Source organism: Carya illinoinensis, chromosome 5, assembly GCF_018687715.1.
Source record: "Carya illinoinensis cultivar Pawnee chromosome 5, C.illinoinensisPawnee_v1, whole genome shotgun sequence".
NCBI classification, from domain to species: Eukaryota; Viridiplantae; Streptophyta; class Magnoliopsida; order Fagales; family Juglandaceae; genus Carya; species Carya illinoinensis.
The window spans coordinates 18125186-18149931 of record NC_056756.1 but is presented as its reverse complement, the minus strand read 5'-3'; the positions used below and the strand labels follow the sequence as shown (position 1 = coordinate 18149931).

Sequence of the window (24746 nt, the reverse complement as noted above, 5' to 3'; positions counted from 1 at the left end):
CAGCTCTACAGTTGTTGTTCCGTAGAACAACTCAAAAAAAAAAAGGATGATGCTACATCCACCAAGAGTGGCCACTGACTTGTCTTTTAAAAACACAAATCGGTACACTGCCTTGCTTAAGTTTTTATTTACTATCTAAAGCTTTGTATTAGTAAGACTCACTTTTTAATGTTGTAAATATATGTTTAAATTTTTTTATTATATTTTGCTTAAGTTCTGTAAATTTATGACATCTTCTAAATCTGTTTAAATTTTTTATTTACTATCTCATTTAACATTTAATAATTTATTTTTTATCTCAAATGGGTACACATGCAGTGCATGTTGTGCCCTTCTTAGTGTGTATATATATACTAGGTCAGGAGTACCTACAAAGCACGCTTGTCTAGTTGGATTAAACAAATTTTTAACAACAAGGACTCTGCCCAATCGGAAGAATGGCCAAACCCAAAATAAGCATTGACAAAGTTGTACCGTGAATCTCGCAGATTGCCAGTTACGAGCATATTTTTCTGACGATTTGCCTTAGACAACAAATTGATTTATTTCCTTCTTATTTTGCTGCTGCTTTCCAATTTAATTAAAAGGGTCTTCTTTACTGTTTGGAGTCTCTGTATATTGACCTCCATTGTAAGAGTCAAGGATCATCGATGATATTATAATAAAATTGTGTTGCCTTTTACAAGTTGCATATCTCTGGAATACACAGCTCTTCCTCTATTTGTTTTGTTTTTTCTTAATTTCCTAGCTTCCGTTATGTTATCATAGAAAAGCAACTCGGTGCCAAAACACAAACACCTCATCTGAGATTGAAGTACGTAGGTTGCCTCAGGTCCTATTTGGACGTTGTCTCATGGCCGGATTGAATGATCCAATTCATTCTTTCCCAGCTTTCATTGTATATTGATCTACTACGTACGTGTATTGTTTTCTTGAATGGTATTATATTGCAAATCCAGTGAGATTGTATCCTTCCATTACTTGTACTCGGTACAGCTCTATATAATGAAATAAAATTCATGATTCTTTTCACAATATTCATACTTATTGAGTGTAAGTGTAATCGGAATTTAGAAGTAAAAGTTTTAATGTAATAATGCTTAATGTGCCAATAAACCATCTTTAAAATAAAATTTACAACAAGGAATTTGGCAGACAAGTACATGTATGTTACTCTTGACCATGATATGAATAATTGCATAAGAAGTTATTGCTTGCCCAGTTGCATTAGGATATGGATCATACACGTTTGTTGAAGAAAGATGAGGAGTTGAAGTTTCTTGCAAGGCAACTTCCTTGCATTACGGCTATATATCCCATCAATGTAGGAAATTGTTTTTTAATTTTTGGGTCAATTGCATAAGAATAATGCTAAATATAAGTTTAGGTCATGCAAGTCTCTTCAAGAAAAAGTTGGTGCATTAAGAAAAACTAATGAATGGTGGGCTCACTTTTCTTCCAAAGGAACTGCAGGGGATTGATTACTACTTATATGTAGATGACTACCCTTAAATCGAGAAGTTAAAGCCGCGTTGCAATCATCATCATCACACGCATATATTAATCTATGTTAAAGATGGGACTTGTTAATCATGTGGTGAATATAATTTGGTTAATGTGCGTACATAGTACGTTTATGTGCGGAGTGTTAATTAACCATTGCTTGGTGTTTCTAATTGACTAGGCATGCATACAATATGTTAAATAATGTCTATCTTAATGTGCATAAATAATCATATGTATATATATATATATATTTAAATAGATGAAGGTCACCTGTCCATGAGCAACCCCCTCTTAATTTTATTAATTGTCCTCACTTGTGGCGGAAGAAAACCGTAGTTACAACCTGATGCTTGGGGACTACCAATAGATAAGACCCAAAACCTAGGCATCAAAAACCAAAAGGACACCCAAGCAAAGTACAAAGGATAACAGGACTCCCTAGACCCAAAACCAAGCCTATGGAAAAAAGGAAACACCTGCAAGAAAAAAACACCAAGAAGTAAGGATAAAGTAATGCAAACAACACAAACATACCTAGAAAGAAACACTACGAAGTTCGAAGATAAAGAATGCCAAGTCTATCCATATGGAGGAGACCCCTTAAATTACTTGGCAAATCTTGATCCCCTGCCCAATCTGTGTTCGAGCCTCCAGCTCCTTGCTTGGCAAGAAAGTCCGCCACAACATTTCCTTCTCGATAAATGTGTTTCATCTTGTACTCCATGCAAGAGAGATAATCATGTAATTCATTCCAAAAATCCTCTAAATACCAAATATTACAAGTTCCTTTAGTGACCCAATTGACAAGGATTTGAGAATCAGTCTCAATCTCAATCCTAACAAACCCAAGCTGATAACAACAACAAACCCCTTCCACTAAGCTTTTCATTTTAGCAAAATTATTGGACTCCTATCCCAAAAATACAGAATAAGCTACTATAAACTTACCACCGGCATCCCGAATCAAACCCTCTGCACCTGCCATCCCAGGATTTCCCAAACTACTATCATCAGTATTAAGCTTCACCCAATCCTAAGGAGGTTTTGTCCACCGCACCACTCGGACCTTCTTCGGGGTCATAGGTAAAACTAGGATATCCAGGTGAGTTAGTATTTTCACATTCTTGTTGGAAATCTTGGAGACTCTCATAGTCAAGTGCATAATTTTCCTACCAATATTTAATAGTCTACCAAACCACCTCAGCCGTGTAATTATTTTCTTCATATCTAGCTTTACATCACCTATCCCATAGCTTCCAAGAAATAATAGAGGAGATGAGACCAAAAATAATCCTTAGCTAAGAAGACTTGCTAACGCGATGGAACCAAAAATTTATTTACTCTTGCCAAGTTTGGAAAACTCCCATATGCACACCTAAATGAGTCGCAGCCAGGTGCCAGATTTGTCTAGCAAAATTATTAGAACAAAGAACATGATTCAGGTCCTTTATTTGACTCCGAGAACAACAATTGTATTTAGAGACCATGGGGATACCAGCCATTCTGATCTTCTCATCTACGCTCAAACAATTATAAATAGCCTTCCACATCATAATGGAAATTTTCTTAGGGAGTTGATTATGCCAAATCCAAGTAGCCCATGTTAAGGAAGGAGCGCGAACCCTTATACAATCCCAAGCACTTTTTGTAGTAAAGATCCCATCATCCGCTTTCAACCAAATTAAAACATCCTGACCATCCTTTCTTTTAGCCAAGAACTAATACAAGTCAATAGCTTTTTGTTGACCCACAAGCCTTTCAAGAAGAAGGATATCCCACCCATTATCAAGATGACACTCTTTAATTTTCAACTCAAGATTTTCCAGAACTGGATAATTGCGGTAAAGAGGACCCCCCTCCTCCCAATTATCATACCAAAACTAGATATTTCCTTCTCTCACCATCAATTTAGAACTATTTAAAACCTTTGGAATGCATCTGGCAATAGACGTCCAAAATCGAGTTCCCTTAGTGGGCTCCAAGAGGGATAAATGGTTACCCCTAGCATACTTTCCTCTAAAGAAATGAGCCCATAAAGATTGGCTTATAATGAGACGTTAGACCAATTTCCAATGTAAAGCCTCTTGAATATCGCCAAAATCCCTAATACCAAGCCTCCTTCATCAGAAGGTCTACAAATATGAGTCCAAGAAATCCATTTCCTTTTCCCTTTACCATCAGAATCACCCCAAAAGAAGGAGCTTAAGAGTCTATTAAGAGCCTTGATCACTACCTCTGGAACATGTAATACAGCAAACAAGTGAGTAGCCACGCTGGACGGAACATGACAGAGAAGAATAAGGAGACCATATGTAGAAAGTAGTTTCATTTTCCAGCCTGGAATTTTCTTTTTCACTTTCCTGAGGAGCTCACCATAATCAGAAGCCGTTAATTTACCCACCACAATAGGCGCACCCAAGTACTTAAAAGGAAAAGATTCTTATGAAAAACCAAAAAGACGAAGAAGAGAATTCTTTCTGGATGTCGGGATCTTCTTTGATAAATAAATAGCACTCTTCTCCATGCTAAGAACTCGGCCTGTCTAAGTCTCATAAAGATTCAATCCTTCATCAAATTCCTCAAAGACCTCCGACCACCATTAGCAAAAATGACTATGTCATCAGCATACATAAAGTGGGAAATAAGAGGGGTATCTCTGGCTTGAGTAAAGTTGCCAATTTTCCCATTCTCAAAAAACTGCTTAAGAAGACGAGAGAGCACCTCTTGCATAATGACAAACAAGTAGGAAGAGAGAGGATATCCTTGTCTTAGACCACGACCAACTTTAAGGAAATCCATGGAAGTACCATTCATATTAATGGAGTACCAAGGAGTGGTAATACACTCCTTAATCAAATCACAGAAGTGAGGAGAGAAACCAAAAGTAGCCAAGGCACATAATAGACAATTCCAATCCACTCTATCATAGGCCTTAGACATGTCAAGTTTAACCCTAATATTGCCACCATTGGAATTTTGTGAATAGAATGGACCATCTCCTGGGTTAAACTAATGTTCTCAAAAATACTACGGCAGGGAAGAAAAGCCCCTTGCCCCTGGGAGATCATCTTAGAAAGAAGCTTAGTCATACGACCTACTATAATTTTCTCACAAATCTTGTAAACCACCAAGCAGAGACTGATGGGTCTAAACTTGTCAAAACCAGTAGGTTTATCCATTTTAGGAATAAGAACAATAGAAGAGGCAGTATAAAACCTAGGAAGCGGCTTATTATGAAAAAAATCCGAAACACCTGCCAGAAGATCAACACTGACGAGATCCCAACATATTTGAAAGAAACTAGAACCAAAACCGTCTAGACCAGGACTACTATCATTGGGAATACTGAAAAGCACAACCTTCATGTCCTCAAGAGAAGGGAAACTACACAACTCCATATTCTCAACCTCAGTAAACACTGGATGAATCAACTCAGTTAAATTAGGGAGATCACAAGTATCACTTTGACCCAAAAACAATTGAAAGTACTCAACAACTGCCTGATGAAGTTCGAGAGGAGTATTAAAAGTAGTACCATTAGCTAGGCACATAGTACTCACCTTTTTTTGAGTTTTAGCATTCAGATAAACATGAAAAAATTTAGAATTATTATCACCATCAGTTAACCAACTTTTCTTGGCGATGTGAGAAAGGCGAGTGTTTTCCCTATTCATCCAAATATCTAATTCCAATTCAGACGACAAGAGGTCATTTTCATCTTCCTCATTAAACCTAACTTGAAGACGATTATCCAGATTTTCAATACGATTCTCTAAATCAGATGTATATATAATTAGTAATTTTGCTCGCTTTATTCTAACACCCAAGTGGAACAAAAAACCGACCATTGTTTACTGGCCTTAAGCAAGCTTCGAGACAATGGTATTATACCAAACTTTCCTCTACTGATCTCATTGAATTCCGAGTCTACAAACTCCAAAGCGGATTACTCATCGGTAGTCCAAACCAATAAAGATAGCTTCATCAATGTGCTTTTATACATAGATGATATAATCATGGCAGGAAATAATCTAGAGCAAATCACAAGACTCAAAAACCATGTGGGCGATTGCTTCACACTCAAAGATCTTGACATTTTGAAATATTTCTTGAGAACATAGGTTGCTTAATCAGCAAAGGGTATCTATATATATATTCTCCAAAGGAAATATGTACTTGAAATACTTGAAGATATAGGGTTCCTTGCATCAAAGCCCAACATATTACCCCATGGAACAAAACTTGTCACTTAGTGAGCAAGATGGAGAGCTCATCATAGATCGTTCCTCATATTGACGATTAGTTGAGCGTGTAAGCAACAGCAGCAGCGGCATCATAGTTGTATGATGCTGCACCAGACTGCTCTTCCAAAAGACAGGACCAGACCAAGGTGTCCTTGAGTGCATTTCTAAGATCTTTACATGTCCAAATCAAGATTAATCCTCCACCACTAAATATTAGTAGCTACTCTAACTACTCCTATATTCCTATATACCCTGTAATTGAATCTAGAAAAGCATTCAAATATAAGAACCATGAACTCATCTATGGATTGGAAAATAGGAGATATGGGGAAAAAATGGCAAATCTTTCTCCGCTAAAACTAAAAGGAAGCACAAATTTCAATTTAAATTTTATAATTAATTTTTTCATTTTTGGATCCAAGAAACACATTCACTAACTAATCACGCCAAATGCAAGCTCATAATACTTAATAAATCAATTTCTAATCTTTACCCATTTCTATGAGCAAACTACCCAAAAATATATGTATATTAACCGATGTCCTCCTAAAAAACTTAATTAAAAGAGAGATCATAGAGGCCAATCAAATCCCACGATTGATTTTACATTAATTGTACATCAGTTGAATCAACTGTCACTAAATATTGTTAAGAAATGTGATAATCTAAATATTAATTGATGAAATAGAAAAATAAAAATAATATGTATTATTATATTACACCACATTTCTTAAATGCATAAATCAAGTGAAAATCTAAATAAAAAAATAAGTAAAAACAAAAGAGGCACAAAAATCCAAATAACTCCATCCAAAAGGGGGCACAAAGCTTGAATTATAAGGAGAGACGACAAATTCTAAAGATTTATCAAGTTGTATCTTCTTTAGAGAGTGCATGAGCTTGAAGGAAAGGGAGGCTACGCAAATATAAGAAAAGTTAGGAAATTCTTTAGAGATTGCACTTTTAATTACTACCCAAGTTTAAGCTCTAAATCCATATCTTCCTTTGGATTCTGATCGTCATTCTCTAATTCCATTATTCTGATGCCCATAGTTGAGGAATGTTGCTTCTTTTACCAATTGAATTCTAGGTTGCAATCTTCTTCATTATGATGCCTCTTACCATCCATTAAATCTACCCAACCTTCAATTTCTTCACTAGATGCATCAAAATGGGCACCAACATCTTCTGCGTGGAGCACACCGGTATCATGATCTCTTGCCTTCTCTTCTTCATTCTCTACCAAATGGACCCCAAGTTCCCAATCTTCATTTGGATTCTCATCGTTGCTTTCATTCTCTAAACTAGAAATGATTGATTTTAAAGAAGGTTGTACGCTAACACAAGGACTCCAACGTCCAACATCTTGCAATGTATTGATCTCCTTCTACTTGCATACCACACGAATTCCAAAACTTCTAATTAGGATTCTGCCTGGGTTCCCATCCAACTTAAGTTGCAAAATTCCCTCATTGCTTTGAAAGTCTCTCCTTTTAGTTCGTGGTAATACAACCATACATTATCTGAGCTACTTGGATCAATATGTCCTGTATGCATACTGGTATACTGATAAACACCATTATAGTAGATTTCAATATGCATATTACTGAAGGAAAAATTAATGTTATATCCTCCCTTTCTCCTCTCAAGTGAAAATTCAATCATTCGCACACAGTATAGTAGAGTAACAGATACACCCGTCATCTCACAATCACAAGGGTTCTTGTGGTGGTGGTCATTGACAAGATTGTTTATAGAAGAAAACCAAACTTTGAAACCCTGCAACTCTTTTTCTCTTTGAAACCAAACTTTGATATTCCCATATGTCTTGGATTAGGGCATGTATGACTAATCGGCCACACTTCTTTGTGGTACCTTTCATTGCGATAAATAATAAATCACACATACATGATCCTCTTGTTGGCAACTTCGTATTGAAGCTAGCAGCTGAAATATGCCTATTCAAAAATTAACATAGGGAAACAATAAAAAATATCTTCGTCTGCTAGATAATTAGCAATTTGAAATGAGCAACATTTTTAGATTCAAGTTCTTGGTATAAGTATTCCTTCCTACTCTGTTTGAGAACAAAATTGAAGCACATCTCAAATCCAGTCTGATATGAAATATAATTTACTTTAATCCCACACCAATATCGGCAGGCATTCCCAAGTGATCACTCATCAACTCCTTCATGCCCTGACAAAATTAACAAAGGCTGAGATTCTGATTTTCAATTCTATGGTAAAGATGGAAGAAGAGTCCGTTTATGTGAAAAACTGAAAGTTCTCACCTGCACACTCTTCTAGCGTACCTTAATGAAAATCCAAGTTGAAGTTCTAAATCCAAATCTTCCTTTGGGATCATCGTTGTCATCATTCCCTTAATTTGATGTCCTGGTGTTCGAGGTTGAAGAATGCCTACCTTTTTTTGCTATGGATACCAATTGGAATAATTTAAGTTGCAATCATCATCATATCATCACGTCTCTAGCCTCATGCTTTACCATTGCAGCATGATCAGGGGAAGAAATTTTTACAACAACTTGCAATGTTTTGCTAATTATTACTAATTAGTAAACGATGGTGCATTTTTACCAATTGTTGGTAGCGTGAACAATAACTACATGTTTGTTGGTTTAGTCGTTGCATGCGATTCATCTCCTGAGGCCCATGCATCTCCCCATCTGCAGCTTGATTGCTAAAAGGGTAGCGAAACTACAAAGAGTATCGAAGATTGCACCTTCACAACTAACTTGAAGCTTTGAACCCAAATCTAATTCCTTCGGATTCTCATCGTGGCTATCATTCTGTAAATCAGAAATTCTTGTTACTGAGGTTGAAGAATGCCTCTTCTTCTGTTGGGGGTAGCAGTTAGATTCCAAGACGTTGCCATCATGATCATCATCATGATCATTATCGTGTGGTCTCTTAGAAATCTGGACGTTGACATCTTTGGGGAGAAAATGTGGATGATCTTTCGTATTCTCCTTCTGCTTGCATACTAGACGTTGCCATCATGATCATCGTCATGATCATTATCGTGTGGTCTTTTAGAAATCTGGACGTTGACATCTTTGGGGAGAAAATGCGGATGATCTTTCATATTCTCCTTCTGCTTGCATACTAGACGGACTCCTAAACTTTTAATTAGCACTCCATCGTTTCTGCTATAAAACTTTAGTCGCAGACTTCCCTCTGCTGGAGTCATATATTTATGATCTAGATTGTGGTAGACCAACAATACATGATTTGAGCCACCCTGAATTGTAAGTGTATGCTTAATATACTTATCATATAAGCCATTATGGTAGATCCTGATATCAATATTATAATTGATGGTCTTCCTTCAGGAGGGATTGAGCTTAACAACAGCACTTGTAACAACTCCTTTAATCACATCCGAATAGAGCAAATCAGCTTTTATCTCGTGTACATAACTTTTTGGAATCTTCTTGTAATGGTAGTCCCAATCTAGAATCTTGTTTCCCGGAAATACAATGCTATACTCTGCATGGTTTTCTTATTGAACAAGCTTGCTAGCATTAGAATTTTTAGTAGACAAATGTACACTGTGTGTGTGTGTGTGTGTGTGTGTGTGTGAGTGAGTGAGAGAGAGAGAGAGAGAGAGAGAGAGAGAGAGAGAGAGAGAGAGAGAGAGAGAGAGAGAGAGAGAGAGAGAGAGAGAGAGAGAGAGAGAGAGAGAGATACCTCAAACCGTATAGGATTTACGAGCATTTTATGGCATCCACACAAGTTAATCGAATTTAGCTTACGTAAGCTGCTTGTATTGAATTCAAATTTATTTGACACTTCAGGAAAATTCTCCAATGACCTGCATCCACTGACATCTACCACTTCTATATTTGGAGGAAGTTCTAAGATTTCTTTAAGTTGCTTGCAACCGAACAGCTTAAGAGCCAATAATTGAACAAACCCTTTGATCCCCTCAGGAAGGATAATGAAATCGCTCTTAGATAGATCTAATGTTTCCAATGTCAAATAGCATGCAGTTAACAGATCGTAATCTAATTCTAATTGGAGCCGTCTGACAAGATTCAAGTATTGCAGTTTCGGAAACACTATTGAGGAACAGTACCTCTTACAGAATGCAATGTAACAAGATAAAATGCAAGCAAGAAATGCACAAGGACAGCAGCCAAAGCATGCCTGAAATACACTGCAACACTCAAGAGATGCATAAAGCTAATAAAGCAAGCTGCAATACATGGAAAGAAAAAGATGGCAGCAGCAGCAAAAAGGAGACAGGAGATGGCACAGAAAAGAAGATGGCACAGTTGAGGAAATGCATGGCTGCACACAAAGAAGTATGAGGGACACGATGCATAAAGCTTATCTTTACCATGCTGTGCATAAAAATTCTGAATTGATGCTTGTACTTGTGTAGATAATCAAAATTTAGATTTTCAGTAGCTTTTACTTTTCTACTTTTTGTAATGTATATATATGTGACCTTTGTATTAACAAAAGAATCAATGAGAATCAAACTTCCTCAAATCTCTATCAAACTCTGCTTTTCATTTGTTTCCTCTCATTTTCACTTTCTGTTTTCAACAGTTTCTAACATGGTATCAGAGCAGGAGTAATTTCCTGCAATACCTTCTCAATTTCTGATCACCTTTCATTAAGCTATGACCAACTCTTCTTCTTCATCTTCTTCTCCTACAGAAGATCCTAACAGCCCATTTTTCTTGCATCACAGTGACAATGCAAACACTGTCATTGTTTCACCACCCTTGACTGGCTCCAACTACATTTCTTGGAGTAGATCTTTTCTTCTTTCAATTTCAATAAAAAACAAGTCAGGTTTCTTGGATGGCACCATTACCACCCCTGACCTTGCAGATCCCACTTATGTGTCTTGGTTACGATGCAACAATATCCTACTTGCTTGGATTTTGAATTCTGTTTCCAAGGACATAGCCTCTAATGTGTTCTTCATGACCTCAGCTAAACAGGTGTGGGATAAACTCAAAGAGTGCTTTGCACAGCCTGATGAAGCAAGGATATATCACCTTCAACAAAAACTTAGTGGCATAATTCAAGATCATCTTTCTGTAAGTGACTACTTCACCCAACTTAATGCCATTTGGGAAGAACTGCATAGTTATAGACCCCTCCCTTGCTGCTCTTGTGGTTTATGTACATGTGATGCTTTAAAGAATATTGGTGAAGTTCAGCAAAGGGATTATGTTTTTAAATTTCTAATGGGTCTAAATGATAGCTATGATACTGTTAGAGGGCAAATTATCTTGTTGAGCCCCTTGCCTTCTCTAGATAAAACCTTCTCACTTATTTTACAAGAAGAGAGACAAAGGCAAGCAAGAAACATGGTTGTACCTACCACAGAACCATCTGCCTTACTAACTTATCAAAACTTCTCAAAGAAAAAGGACAAAACAAATTTGGTTTGTGATCATTGTGGAAAGATAGGACACATAAAGGAGAAGTGCTATAAACTAATAGGCTTTCCACCCACTTTCAAATTCACCCAATCTAAGTTTGGAAGTGGTTTTGGAAAACCTGCTGCTGTTGCTTACTCTGCAAATCAAGTTGCTCTTGGTGGTTCCATTGTGGATTATACTATTGTTTCAGGCCAAGCATCACCTACTCCAAGTACTTCTCAGTTGACCCTCTCTCAAGCACAAGCACAACATCTTGTGGCACTTGTAAATGCTCAATTCCCTCAGCTAACCTCGGGACACAATAAACCTCTCCTGCCATCACCTGTGCATCCCTCACCAATTATCTCAGAACCTGCTCATTCAATAACATCCCACTCCAACCTAGCAGGTAATCACCATTCTTTTTTCAGTTCTAAAGTTTCTCATAGACCCTCTCTCTTCAATGTCACAAGTCATGACAAACTCACTGCTCTTTCATAAGATCAACATAATATCATTCAGAACACACCATGGATCATGGACACAGGAGCCACTGATCACATGGTGTGCTCCATCTCATTTTTTACTAATTCTTCCTGCTGCATTCAAGCCTTTGTACAACTTCCAAATGGCACAAAGGCTCAAGTCACACACATTGGCACTGTTAAAATCTCAGATTCTCTCCTTCTTACTGATATCCTATGTGTTCCCTCATTTGCTTTCAATCTCATCTCAGTCAGTAAACTCACTCAAAGACCAGACACTTGTCTGTTTTTCTCAAATGATCTTTGTTTTATTCAGGTTCTCTCTTCATGGATGACGATTGGACTTGCTAAAGTCCAAGCTGGTCTCTATCACCTACTGTCTTCACCACCTGACAGCACCACCATCCCATCCTCAAGTCCATCTAGTATAACTCGAGTCAACCAAGCTGCTGTACATCAAGATTTCGACCTATGGCACTTTAGATTAGGACATTTATCTTCTCAAAGAATGAATTTAATTCATTCTAGTGTACCTAATGTAAAGTCCAAGGATAAATCTCATTGTACAGTTTGTCATTTGGCTAAACAAAAACAACCTTCATTCCCTTCAAGTGTTTCAAGTAGTTCATCTCCTTTTGATTTGATCCATTGTGATATATGGGGTCCATACTCCCAAGCTTCCCTTAAAGGATTTCATTACTTTTTAACCATTGTTGATGATTATTCTAGAGTGACTTGGATTTTCTTAATGAGATTAAAGTCAGACACAAGATCCCTCTTGCAATCTTTCTTCTATCTCATACAAACCCAATTCAACAAAAAATTAAAAAGATCAGAACTGACAATGGACTTGAGTTTTCTATGCTTTATTTTTACAAAACACATGGCATCATTCATCAAACATCATGTGTGTATACCCCTCAACAAAATGGTGTTGTTGAGAGGAAACACCAACATCTTTTGAATATGCCTGAGCCCTTCTTTTTCAAGCATCATTACCAATCCAATTTTGGGGAGATGTTGTCTTGACTACAGCATATATCATTAACAGAATCCCTACACCTCTACTCTCCAATAAATCCCCATATGAGATGCTTTTCTCATCCCCACCTTCATACTCAAACCTTAGGGTTTTTGGCTGTCTATCCTATGCTAGCACTCTCAAACCCAATAGGACCAAATTTGAACATAGAGCTAAACCTTGCATTTTCTTGGGCTACCCTGCTAATGTCAAAGGCTATAAGTTGTATGACATTGAATCCCACTCTACCTTCATCTCTCGAAATGTCATTTTTCCCTTCAAATCTGGTTCCGTCTCAGACCATGACCTATCATCCTTTCCAAATAATTTGGTCTTACCTCCTGCATTACCAGATGACATATTTTCCTTTCCCCAAACTTCTCAAAATCCCACTCAAAATCTCACTCACTTACAATTGGAAGAACCTTCCTCAGCAGCTGACCCCTCCATCATTCCCTCACCTACTGCTCCCACAGTTCCCTCACCTGTCCCCTCACCTGATCTTGACCCTTTCCCTCTTCGAAGGTCCACCAGAAATAGAAACCAACCTACTTATCTTCATCAATATCATTGTCAGCTTGCAGCCTCTCAACCCTTCCTTCCCTCCTTAACAATTCATCCCCTTCATGATTACATAACTTACAAAAATCTCTCTCCCTCTCACCAATCTTTTTCTGTTTCACTTTCATTACTTCATGAACCCCAGTCCTATAATGAAGCTGTTAAGTTTAAGCATTGGCAGGATGCCATGAAAGCTGAACTCCATGCTCTAGAAGAGAATAACACATGGACTGTCACCACCTTACCCCCCAACAAAACTGCAATTGGTTGCAAATATGTTTATAAGACCAAGCTGAAATTAGATGGATCATTTGAAAGGCACAAAGCCAGACTTGTGGCAAAAGGCTACACTCAAAAAGAAGGCTTTGACTTCCAAGAAACCTTCAGTCCAGTTGCAAAGCTCGCAACAGTTCGAGTTTTCCTTGCCATAGCAGCCATTAAAAATTGGTCCCTCACTCAAATGGATGTTCACAATGCCTTTCTACATGGAGACCTTGATGAGGACATCTATATGCAATTACCTCCAGGCTATCACATCAAGAGTGAGCAGATTGAGGGGGAGAAACTGGTATGCAAATTAAATAAGTCCCTCTATGGACTTTAGCAAGCATCTAGGTAATGGTTTTCAAAGTTTTCAAATTCACTCACTGCCATTGGATTTCATCAATCAAAATTTGACTACTCTTTGTTCACTAAGGTCAGTCCCAATGGATTTATAGCATTCTTAGTCTATGTAGATGACATCATAGTTGGAAGTAACTCTCAAGAAGAAGTTGACTCACTCAAATCTTACCTTCATAGCAAGTTCAAAATTAAGGACCTTGGACCCCTCAAATATTTTCTGGGTTTGGAAGTTGCTAGATCCTCTTTTGGAATTAACCTTTGCCAAAGGAAGTACACCCTTGAAATATTAGAAGATTCAGGTCTACTTGGCACAAAGACAGTTTCTACACTTATTGAACTGAACCATAAATTGAGCCACACCACAGAAGAAATCCTCCAAGATCCTATAGCTTATAAAAGACTCATTGGAAGGTTAATTTACTTAACCATCACCAGACCTGACATCACCTATGCTGTAAGTGTTCTAAACCAGTTCATGGACAGACCTTCACAATCTCATTTGCACTCATCCTCTAGGATTCTCAAGTACCTCAAAGGATCCATAGGTCAAGGCATTTTCTTATCATCCAGATCAGCTTTACATCTAAAGGCCTATAGTGATTCTGATTGGGCTGCATGCACCGAGACAAGAAGATCTGTCACAGGTTTCTGTATATTCATTGGAGACTCACTAATAAGCTGAAAATCTAAGAAGCAAGCAACAGTTTCTAGATCTTCAGCTGAGGCAGAATATAGGGAACTAGCATCTACAAGTTGTGAGATCATGTGGCTTCTCGGTTTGCTAAAAGAATTTAATATTGACCATGCACAATCTGCTTCCCTCTTATGTGATAACCAAGCAGCCATACACATTACAAAGAATCCAATTTTCATGAGAGAACCAAGCATATAGAACTAGATTGTCATTTTGTTAGAGAGAAAGTCTTGGCTGGTATTATCACACCAATGCATGTGTCCTCAAAATTTCAATTGGCAGACATTTTCACTAAAGCCTTACCAACTTCTACATTTCAGTTCTTATTGTCCAAGATGGGAATTGTTAATATCTATGCCCATCTTGAGGGGGAGTCCTACAAAATGCAATGTAACAAGATGAAATGCAAGCAAGAAATGCCCAAAGACAGTAGCCAAAGCATGCCTGAAATACACTGCAACACTCAAGAGATACATAAAGCTGATAAAGCAAGCTGTAATACATGGAAAGAAAAAGATGGCAGCAGCAGCAAAAAGGAGACAGGAGATGGCACAGAAAAGAAGATGGCACAGTTGAGGAAATGCATGGCTGCACACAAAGAAGTATGAGGGACATGATGCATAAAGCTTATCTTTACCATGTTGTGCATAAAAGTTTTGAATTGATGCTTGTACTTGTGTAGATAATCAAAAGTTAGATTTTCAGTAGCTTTTAATTTTCTACTTTTTGTAATGTATATATATGTGACCTTTGTATTAACAAAAGAATCAATGAGAATCAAACTTCCTCAAATCTCTGTCAAACTCTGCTTTTCATTTGTTTCCTCTCATTTTCACTTTCTGTTTTCAACAGTTTCTAACAGTACCCATCGTTTGAAATGCTTGAATTCATAGGAAGCGGTGACGAAAACAATTCTATGATGGAGGGTAAGTCATGTCTTTGACTTGACCATTGACCAAGAACGAGACTTCTTAGATGTTGCAACTCAAAAATGCTGTTAGGGATGTGCCTTAATCTGTGGCAGTCCCTTAAATTTAAATATTCAAGTCTAGTGAGATTCTCAATAGATGAAGGCAATTCCTATATAGTAGTGCCTGCTAATAGAACAATTGTCAAACATTTCATTTCACTCTCAATTTCAGCAAACTTTTTTAGCCTTTTGCAAAAACGAAGATCAAGACTTTTTAAATATCTCAATTTTAGGGATCTTGGAAAACTAGCAAGGCTCTGACAATTGTTAATTTTCAAATTGTCGAGTTTATCAAGGAACCCAACAGATTGATGTATCTCAACCAAGTTCTCACAACGCTCAATCTGCAATGCCTCTAAACTCTGGAGTCCCAACACATCAATAATTTTTGTTAGGAATCTACAACTAACAAATTTCATAGTTTTCAAATTCTGAAAGTTCTGTAAATAAAGAAAACAAACGAAAGGAAAATATGTCAACTCGAAGAAAGTTCACAATATACATGATAGATATATAGATAGATAACTTAAAGAAAGAAATAATTGTACCTTCATTCCATTTCCCAATTCTTTGATCAAGCTTTCTTCCATTATTAAACTGATGAGTTTATTTCCATGGAAGTTCCATGGGAAAGATTGACTAGGATATCCATGCCAATCAAGCAGTCTCAACTCATTAGAGAGATAATTAGGCCTTCTTGTAAAGTTTGCATTACGATTTATAAATATCCTAAGCCTTTTCATCTCCGAGAAAGCTTCAGGGCTCAACTTTATAAAATCTTGTTCAGGCAACTCTATCAATATGCCTTGAATTTTGTTTGTTCCCTAACAGGACAATGCATAATTGTGCCAACAAAATCAGAGCATAACTTTATATATTTACCATGCAATGGCTAGAATTATAATTTTGTTTAACTATATTGTGCATGTGATTTTTTTTTTTCATAAAACCTTAATGTTTAATTTTTACAATTAGAATGTCAAAAACTAAGTGATCAAACACAAAATGTCAATGTTTTCTTTCACATTTACCTATCAATCTTCCCTACTCATAAAAGAAAAAAGCAAGATACTAAAAAAATAATGTCTTGTTGTAACCAAAAGATTGATGTCTTGATTCTCTCTTCAATTAAGGATTCTACTTGTAAACAATGTGTGGTATATATACTCAAAGAAATAAATAGGTTTACGTGTGTGTATGTGTATTTCTCAATCCATTTCTACAATCAAAATATGAAAATGTGTTTTTTGATACAACTCTTACCTTAGCTTCTTCTAATACATAACGAACATCTTCATGAAACCATAACCTAGTGCGTTTCTCTGGTTCTTCAGGTGATTATTGACGAACAATTTCTCTATCCGTATCTTTGAGTAAGTCATGCATGACTAATTTGCGACTCTCATCAATGATTATGAGAGACTTATCCATTAGTACTTTGATACCGCTATTTGGAAAGAAACCACAACCATCAAGTATTTTAGTAACATATTCTTCTTTCTCTCCTGTAAAGAAACATGCAATGTCTAGGAAAATACACTTTTCATTTTCTTCCAAACCATCATAGCCTATCCTAAGCTTTTCTTGAATATCATTGTGAGGAATTCTTTTGTACTTCTCTAAAGCACTTTTCCAATGATGAATGTCTCTATTATGTAGATATGAGCCTAGCACTGTTAAAGCCAATGGAAGACCCCCATTGTAGCGAATCACATCTTTTGTGATTTGTACGAAACCATTATGAGGTTTTTCATTTTTGAAGGCATTCCAACAAAACAGGCGAAAAGCTTCGTCGTGATTCAATTCCTTCACCTTATGTCGTAAATGAACATTATAACTAGTTAATAAATGTTCATCTCTTGTTGTTATAAAGATTATACTTCCAAAACCAAACCAATCACATTCTTCAAGTAAGTTATTAATTTGGAACAACTGATCCACATCATCAAGAAGTAAAAGAACCCTTTTGCCACAAACCGTCTCCTTTATGAGATTGATTCCATCATCAATATTTTCAACCTTCAAACTTTTTTCTCCAAGTATTTTTCGAAGAAATGTCTCTTGCAATTGAATTAAGCCATTCTCTTGCTTTGAAGTTTCTCTAACATTTGCGAGAAAGCCACTACCTTCAAACTGATCAATAAATGAGTTGTAGATTGCTTTAGCGAGACTAGTCTTACCAACTCCACCAATTCCAAATATACCTAGTATGCGTGTATCATTCACTCCCACACTTAGAAGCATATTATGGACATCCCGTACTCTATACTCAATTCCAACCGGATGCTTGGAAACATTTAAATATTTACCATTTATTGACCTTAAAACCTCTTGAACAATTTTTTGAATAATTTTAGGTTCATACCTAGCAATGCAAAAAAATAAAAAATACAAGAATAATAAGTTAAGAAGCTAAATTTAGAAACACACACATATTTATACATTTCTATACTCCTACAATACACAAGTATTATAAAGATGTGTTATGTATCGTAATGAAGGCATAAGATCAATGGGTAGAAGTAAAGTACCTATCTCCTAAAGTGAACCCAAACAAACCAACCACTTCTGTAAGGGCTTCTTTCCACCTCTGCATCTTCATCTTATCCTTCAACCTATCTTCAAGTTTAGCCAATGCTTTTCCAAAAACTCTCTTTGATGTCGTACTTCCGTTGGATTTACATTGTAAAACACTGGTAGAACCTTTTGTTGCTTTATTTTTTTACACTCGAGGATCTTCATCAACTCATCTAAGCACCATGTGGATGATGCATAGTTTTTTTAGAGTATGAAAATTGAAATCTTTGAGCTTTCGATAGCTTTGAGAAGTGCTTGTGAGATTTCCCCCCCCTCTTTGAAGCTTGTCATCTATGTATGTGTTTATATTTTTTCGAGGTAAAGCATCATGTAGATGGGCAATTAAACTTTGACGAGTATCTTAACCTCTAAAACTTAAGAATACATCATATTTCCACCCATGAGAAAAAGGAGAAACGGAGGTGGAAGAGGCACCTTGAAAGGCCATCGAAAGAAGTAATTCTTTATCCATGATTGATTACTATTTAATATGGAGAACAACTCTCCTTAAATAACACATGACCCCCAGATTTTGGCAACTTCAAAGAAAGACTTGGGAGTTTCTTTGCAACTTCCTTGAGGTATCTTTCATTGAGGTAAATATTAAAATACACGTGATCCTCAGCTTTTGGCAACTTCGAAGAGAGACTGGGGAGTTTCTTGGCAACTTCCTTGAGGTACTTTTCATTGAGATAAATAATAAAATACACATGATCTCTTCAAAGTTTCTTTCTCTCGTTGATCTCTTCATTCTCTCATCTCCATTTCAATTTTAGTTTCATCTTATTTTAATATTTTGGCAGAGTAAATAAATTGTCTTCCAAGATATTCTTTGCTAGTTCCCACAACAACCCTCTCCTTTCTTCCTAGAAACCCCCATCATGACATCTTCAAAAGTTATTTTTAAAGAGCGAAACAAAATGATAGTAGTGACATGGCCAAATATTCAACTTCTCCAAAACCCCACCCCGGAAGATGGGAAAGACGGAAAAATTACCTTCTAGAGTTTTCCCTCAGTTTGACATCGTTGAACTAGCTGGATGCATTTTGTCCTCCGCCACGCCAGTCTTGTTTTTTTGTTTTTTCCTTCTAATTTTTACTGAAAAATTGGTAGTACTAGAAAGGGGACCCAACGAAAAAACAAAAAGGGTACTAAGGTCTATGTGTCCCTTTCGAGGAAAGAAAAATTTGTGGCTGAAATTGTGAAGGATTAAAGAAAGAATCGAGTACCCCTAATTTGTGAACATAAGATGTGATAGAGTCGGGAATTTTTTATTTGGTAAATTGTCAATTTCGTTTTTGGTGGTTTTAGTTCTTGTTGGTGGGGGAGTTGGGGGAGTCGATGAATACTGAAGACTAGACTTTATTAACTATTTGACATGCTCAACCAAAACCTACCCAGACATTACTCCAGAATAATTAGTTGATATTTTATTTATTAATTACAAAAATATGTTACATCTATTAACTTTACAATCTAACATCAATCTACATTATTTTATAAATTTACTTTAATATAATCTCTTTATTACTAAATATTTATATATCCCTATTAAATTTGGTAAGGCATTATCTTCTAAAAACCATCCGGGACTAAATTAATATTTGAAATGAACCTGTAACAAATATCATCACAAAAAAGAAATTTGTTATTTCAGATGCGAAATATAAGTCCTTGCAACACGATAATTATTACATAAAAGTAGAACCTTTTTCTGTCATTTGAACCTTTTTGCTGGTTCATACAAGGAATATTAGACCACATAACCAGGTACCAACTTATATAATTAATCATATTATGTATTTATAAATTACATCAATCAAAAATAAAAATCCTTCATATTGAAAAATTAAAAAGAATCACAAAACCGACTTGGGTCATCGCAAGGTCGTAAACGGTAATTGAAAGGTACCTTATTGAAAACGCTACGGGCAACCGCCCCATATCCCAGCCGCAGCCTCGTGTCCTATGTGGCATAAGAAAGAAACAACGTTGTTTTATTTATACTAATCCTTCTCTATTTTCCTCTAAGTTTTCCTTTCTCTCTATCCCTCTCCTTCGATTTCCATTTGTGTTCTCTCTTCTCCACAACCCCGAGAAGCTCCATCCCCGTCGTCTTCACCCACGAGGCCACTAACCAGTCCGCATCCTCAAACTAGAGCCAACAAACCAACGAATCCCCTTCCCACAAATTCCCAAAACCCTCTCCTAAGTCTCAAACCCCATCTCAATGAAGTCGGAAGTGTTTTCGATGGGTGAGGTGGAACTTGATGGAGCGCATAGAGTTAGAGAAGTAATCCCATTTTCAGATAATCCCATTCCCATCATCTTCCCTCCGAAAGCTAGCCTTCCATACCCCTTCATCCCAGTCAAAACCATTATCCCCATTCCCAACCATTGTCGTCCCCAAGAACCCAGTGGCTTCTCTGACTGAGCTGGACAACAAATTGTTACAGGGCACGTCCGAAAACTGTGGCAAAGAACTGAAATTTAATTCTGAATTTTTTGGCAAAGAACTGCGGATTACCAACCCGTGCAATCTGTTATCTCTTTGATACAGGGCACCTCCGAAAATCCCAACACCAAAAAGATTTCACAAGTTCGGTTAGTTATCAAATCCCAACTGTTTCCCAATTGTTTCTATTTTATAGCAAAAGAACTTTTTTTGCGAATATTTCTTTTTGTATTTGATATTTAATTGTGATGGGGTTTGTTTGTAGGGGTGAGTCTGAAAAGGAGTTGAGCTTTAGGGCCAAAAGAAAGTAATATTTGACTCCAATGTCAAGACCCATGAACATGTTACCTGCGGAGAAGCTCTAGACCTTTTATTGCAAAGTGAAATTGGTGGGAAGGGGGAGGACCTGTTTTGGGCTCTTGTATTAAGGGAGGGGGATCTAACCCTTGGAGTGTTGTCACTAAAAGATGGCATTAGTGTTGTGCCATCAGGTTGGCATTGGTATTGTCTATCCTCCTTGGAGTGTCGGTTTGATGTGGAGTTTGGAATTCTATGTACTTAGATCCATGGTCCCCTGAATATTATAAACTTATTGGGGGAGTATACTTTTGATATGTGTTGAATTTTGACTACTACTTCATTAACCTTGTATTGATTAATTTCTGTTGGAGAACCCCTTTTTAATTTCTTTCTTTGTATTGAATTACTTTGGACGCACACCAAAATGACAACCTGCAAGTGATAGTTCATGACAATCCCTACCTGTCCCCTAAACATTGTTAGCTGTTTTTGGTGTGAGGATCAATTTATGAATCAGCAAAGGTGATGACTATTTTATTCTAATAGCTGGAAAAAACAAAACAAAACAAAAATAAAAGAAGAAGAAGAAGAAGAAGTTAGCAGTCCATGTTTAATTATCTTCATGATAAGTACCTAAGTTGGCATGAGAGCAAATAGCAATTTCTTTATGGTTGAAATTCCCTAGTGTGTGATCTAAAAGGATTGTTTAGAATAGATATATAGTTTCTCTTTAAATCATTGTCCCAAAAGAAATGGTTAGATATCAAGAATAACACAATATATAAATCCTAAAACGAAATTCATATGAGAAGCAAATTTATAGCCAGTTTGTATCTATATTAAATAAGCCATAAATTCTGATGGAGAATTTGAAAAAATCTTCTTCTTCTTTGATATATAAATCATTATCGAGACATCAACTTAATTTAAAAAATTAGACCATTAAGTTTATATTATTTTATAATCACCCCTCCACCATTTCAATTTTCAACAAAGTCTAGGAAAACTCTTCTTCAACTATAGCTTCTCTCCCTTGTGCCATGATGCTCTTTTTGCTGATAAATGATTGCAATCTTCAAGCTATGGAATTAACATTATCTTGCTGCTAATACCATTGTAGTTGTCTCTCAAAGCACCCCAAAACATTTTGGATTGTAAAATGGGTAGCATGCACACATAATTCATTTCACATTCCAATCTAATCACTTCTAAAAATATAACAAGCAAATTGCTATGTTTTATCCTAAATGAATACTATCCATTTCAAAATAAAAATGGTCATCCCAACACGATTTTATTGGCTTATGGCCAAGGATCAATTATATCAAACCAAGTTTTTGGTTTTTTTTTTTTTGGGGGGGGGGGGGGTGGTTAAGGTTGTTTTGGATCAATTATATCAAACCAAGGTATAGGTCTCACATTTGTTTTAAACAGACTGGTTCTATAGAAAGAAATAGGTCTCACATAAGGCATGCATTTATCACCATGGCAGACATGTTAACCAAGCATAAATTCAAAAGTCTAACAAGAAAGACATAAATAGCAAAGCTCCATTATTTTGGTGCATATCATTCAGGAGCAAAACATGAAGCAAACTTGATACTTGCAGTTCAATAGTCTTTGAAAGCAATAGTTAACATAAGTCAAAAATCAATTAAAAGGAAAAGAAGAAACTATTCGAGTCTATAAATGTGACTAAAAATGACAAAATTCAGAATAAAGAACAATATTTTCTTGTGTATTAACCAGTGGAGTATGTTCTTTTTATTTTTCTTGATCGAAAGGCTGTTGGAGTTTGGGATTAAAAAACGTCAATCTTTTTTCTACATTTCTCTTTATAAACATAATTTATAATACCTACTACCAAATACCCTCAAGTTAGTTTATTTTTCCACTTTACTTGGGCATGCCCTAAATTTATAGCAGCAAATGAACAAACAGATGGGATCTACTTTCTTTTTCTTTTTCTTTTTCCTCCACCGATGGACCGGATACCTTTACAACTAAACTCAAGCTTAAAAAACACCCCAGCGAAAGCAAAGATATCAACAACCCAGAAAATGGTCTCTGTATAACAACAAACAATGTCTAGTAAAGAGCAAAAAAGAATAACCCAAAAATGAGCAACAACCCAGAAATGAACAAAAACCCAGAAATGCGAAAATGGTTCCAGTAATGTCTAGTGCGAGAATAACAACAAACAAGAAAAGAGATCTTCTTCTCTTACCTAGAAATTCCGATGAAAGTACCCAACTAAAACCAAGAACAAATTTCGGCGACAACAATGGAAGAAGATTCCCCACCACGAGGTTTCTCTGGTTTTAGTGGTTTCTGCTTTGTTTCTTCAAAATGAACGAATTCCCTCCCATCCCGCATTTTGTTTCTGATTTTGTTTTTTAATATTTTGCATAGGCTGACGTGGCAGTTTCTACGCAAGCTGCGAGGCCGCAGCGGGGTTTTGGGACGGTTGTCCCGAGCACTACACATCTCAATAAGCCCCCGCATTCCTCGCCCCCACAATCATAATTTTCCTTTTCACAAATTCTAGAGGTTTCATAATTTAGACCACTTGTCCATATGATGGAAGAATTGTGTCACCATACGTCACGCAGATATCTGCCACTCATTTGCAGATTCTTTACCCTGCTCTCCACTTTGGAACTGTCGAGAGATCCCTGAAATTCACAAATCAGTGAGCTTTATTAGTCAACTACAATTCAACATCTTTAAGAAGAAAAATAGTATCAGCACAAGAGGGTATAATCACATGCCAGGAAGGGTCAGTGGTTATTGAAGCGCAAAATAAGGTTGGGAGATCTAATTGGTTGAAAAGGGTTGTCATAGATTTTCAAATACCATGATGCTCGGAAATGTCATCTATAAAATAGAAAAGTATTGTTAATTATTTAAGCATGCAAGGGCATTTGTTCTTGCTCTGCCTTGCTTATTGCTTATTTGTGATTATGTTTCAAGGATGCCAATGCATTTAACTGATTAGGCCAGAATTTCAGAGGAATAGTCCCTTCTAGAGGCTTGAACTTTAGAAATCTCTCGAACAATTTCTTGAATAAATTCTGGTTCTTGAACAATATCTTGAATAAATTCTGGTTCGATCCTAACAATGCAAAAATTAAAAAATAAAAGAATAACAATGTAGAATTTTCACAATAAAGGAACAAAAGAAAATGACTGATTACTAAACCTGCAAAACAACTATGCTTGAATTGATTTAGAAGCCGCGTTGCATCATTTAATATATATATATATATATATTATGTGAAAGTTAAATATTGCACGCTCATTTGCTTTAGGAAAAAGCATATGCGGCTTCAGGAAAAGAATGCATACGCGTTTGTTAAAAATTGATTAGTTTCTCGGCAATTTCTTGCAGTTCCTTTTCTTGATTGACTTAACTTCTTTTTTCACAAGAAGAAATTCAGTTGAAGGTGTTTAATGATTATCTTGTAGAAAATAAGCTCTAGTCTTGTGTGGAAAAATATGCCCGCCCTCCGCTCTTTGCATCCTCTAAGTAGGAATTGGTCTAGAGATAGCCAATCGAGTGTTTTCTCTGCAATGAGATTATGAAGTTTGAATTTGAGTAATTTATAATTTTTTTCTAGTACTCCATCTTTTCATTAGTGAATTTTGTTTGAAGTTATATCTGTCAGTGGATGAAACATTCATAGAATTTCTTAGTATCTTGTGTAACATTCATAGAATTTATTTGCAGTACGTTTCATTGATATAAATAATAATTAAATTGCAGATGATCATATTTTGGCAACTTACAAGAGGGATGAGTTTCTTGACAACTTCCTCGTTGTAACTTTCACATAACAATAAATTATGCTATAATTATAAGATTTTCAAACAATGGATTATCCAATTCAGTAAGCAATTGAAG

The 24746-nt window shown here is 36.3% G+C and overlaps 1 protein-coding gene across 1 annotated transcript; it reads right to left on the bottom strand.

The window, feature by feature from the left end:
* Window positions 1-15619: 15619 nt before the first annotated feature.
* On the bottom strand, window positions 15620-18111 carry LOC122310154 (disease resistance protein Roq1-like). Its single transcript, XM_043124033.1, has 4 exons — window positions 18041-18111; window positions 16860-17874; window positions 16058-16333; window positions 15620-15949 (listed from the first exon to the last, which is right to left on the bottom strand). Exons 1-4 carry the CDS (start codon window positions 18109-18111, stop codon window positions 15620-15622), a joined length of 1692 nt encoding a protein of 563 aa, XP_042979967.1.
* Between the last annotated feature and the right edge of the window lie 6635 nt (window positions 18112-24746).

Coding starts and splice junctions, on each gene's coding strand:
- LOC122310154 (XM_043124033.1), bottom strand. CDS start 18,111: ATGAAGATGCAGAGGTGGAAAGAAGCCCTTACAGAAGTGGTTGGTTTG. Junction 17,875..18,040: donor GGGTTCACTTTAGGAGATAG/GTACTTTACTTC, acceptor TTGCATTGCTAG/GTATGAACCTAAAATTATTC. Junction 16,334..16,859: donor AAGATACGGATAGAGAAATT/GTTCGTCAATAA, acceptor TTGTCCTGTTAG/GGAACAAACAAAATTCAAGG.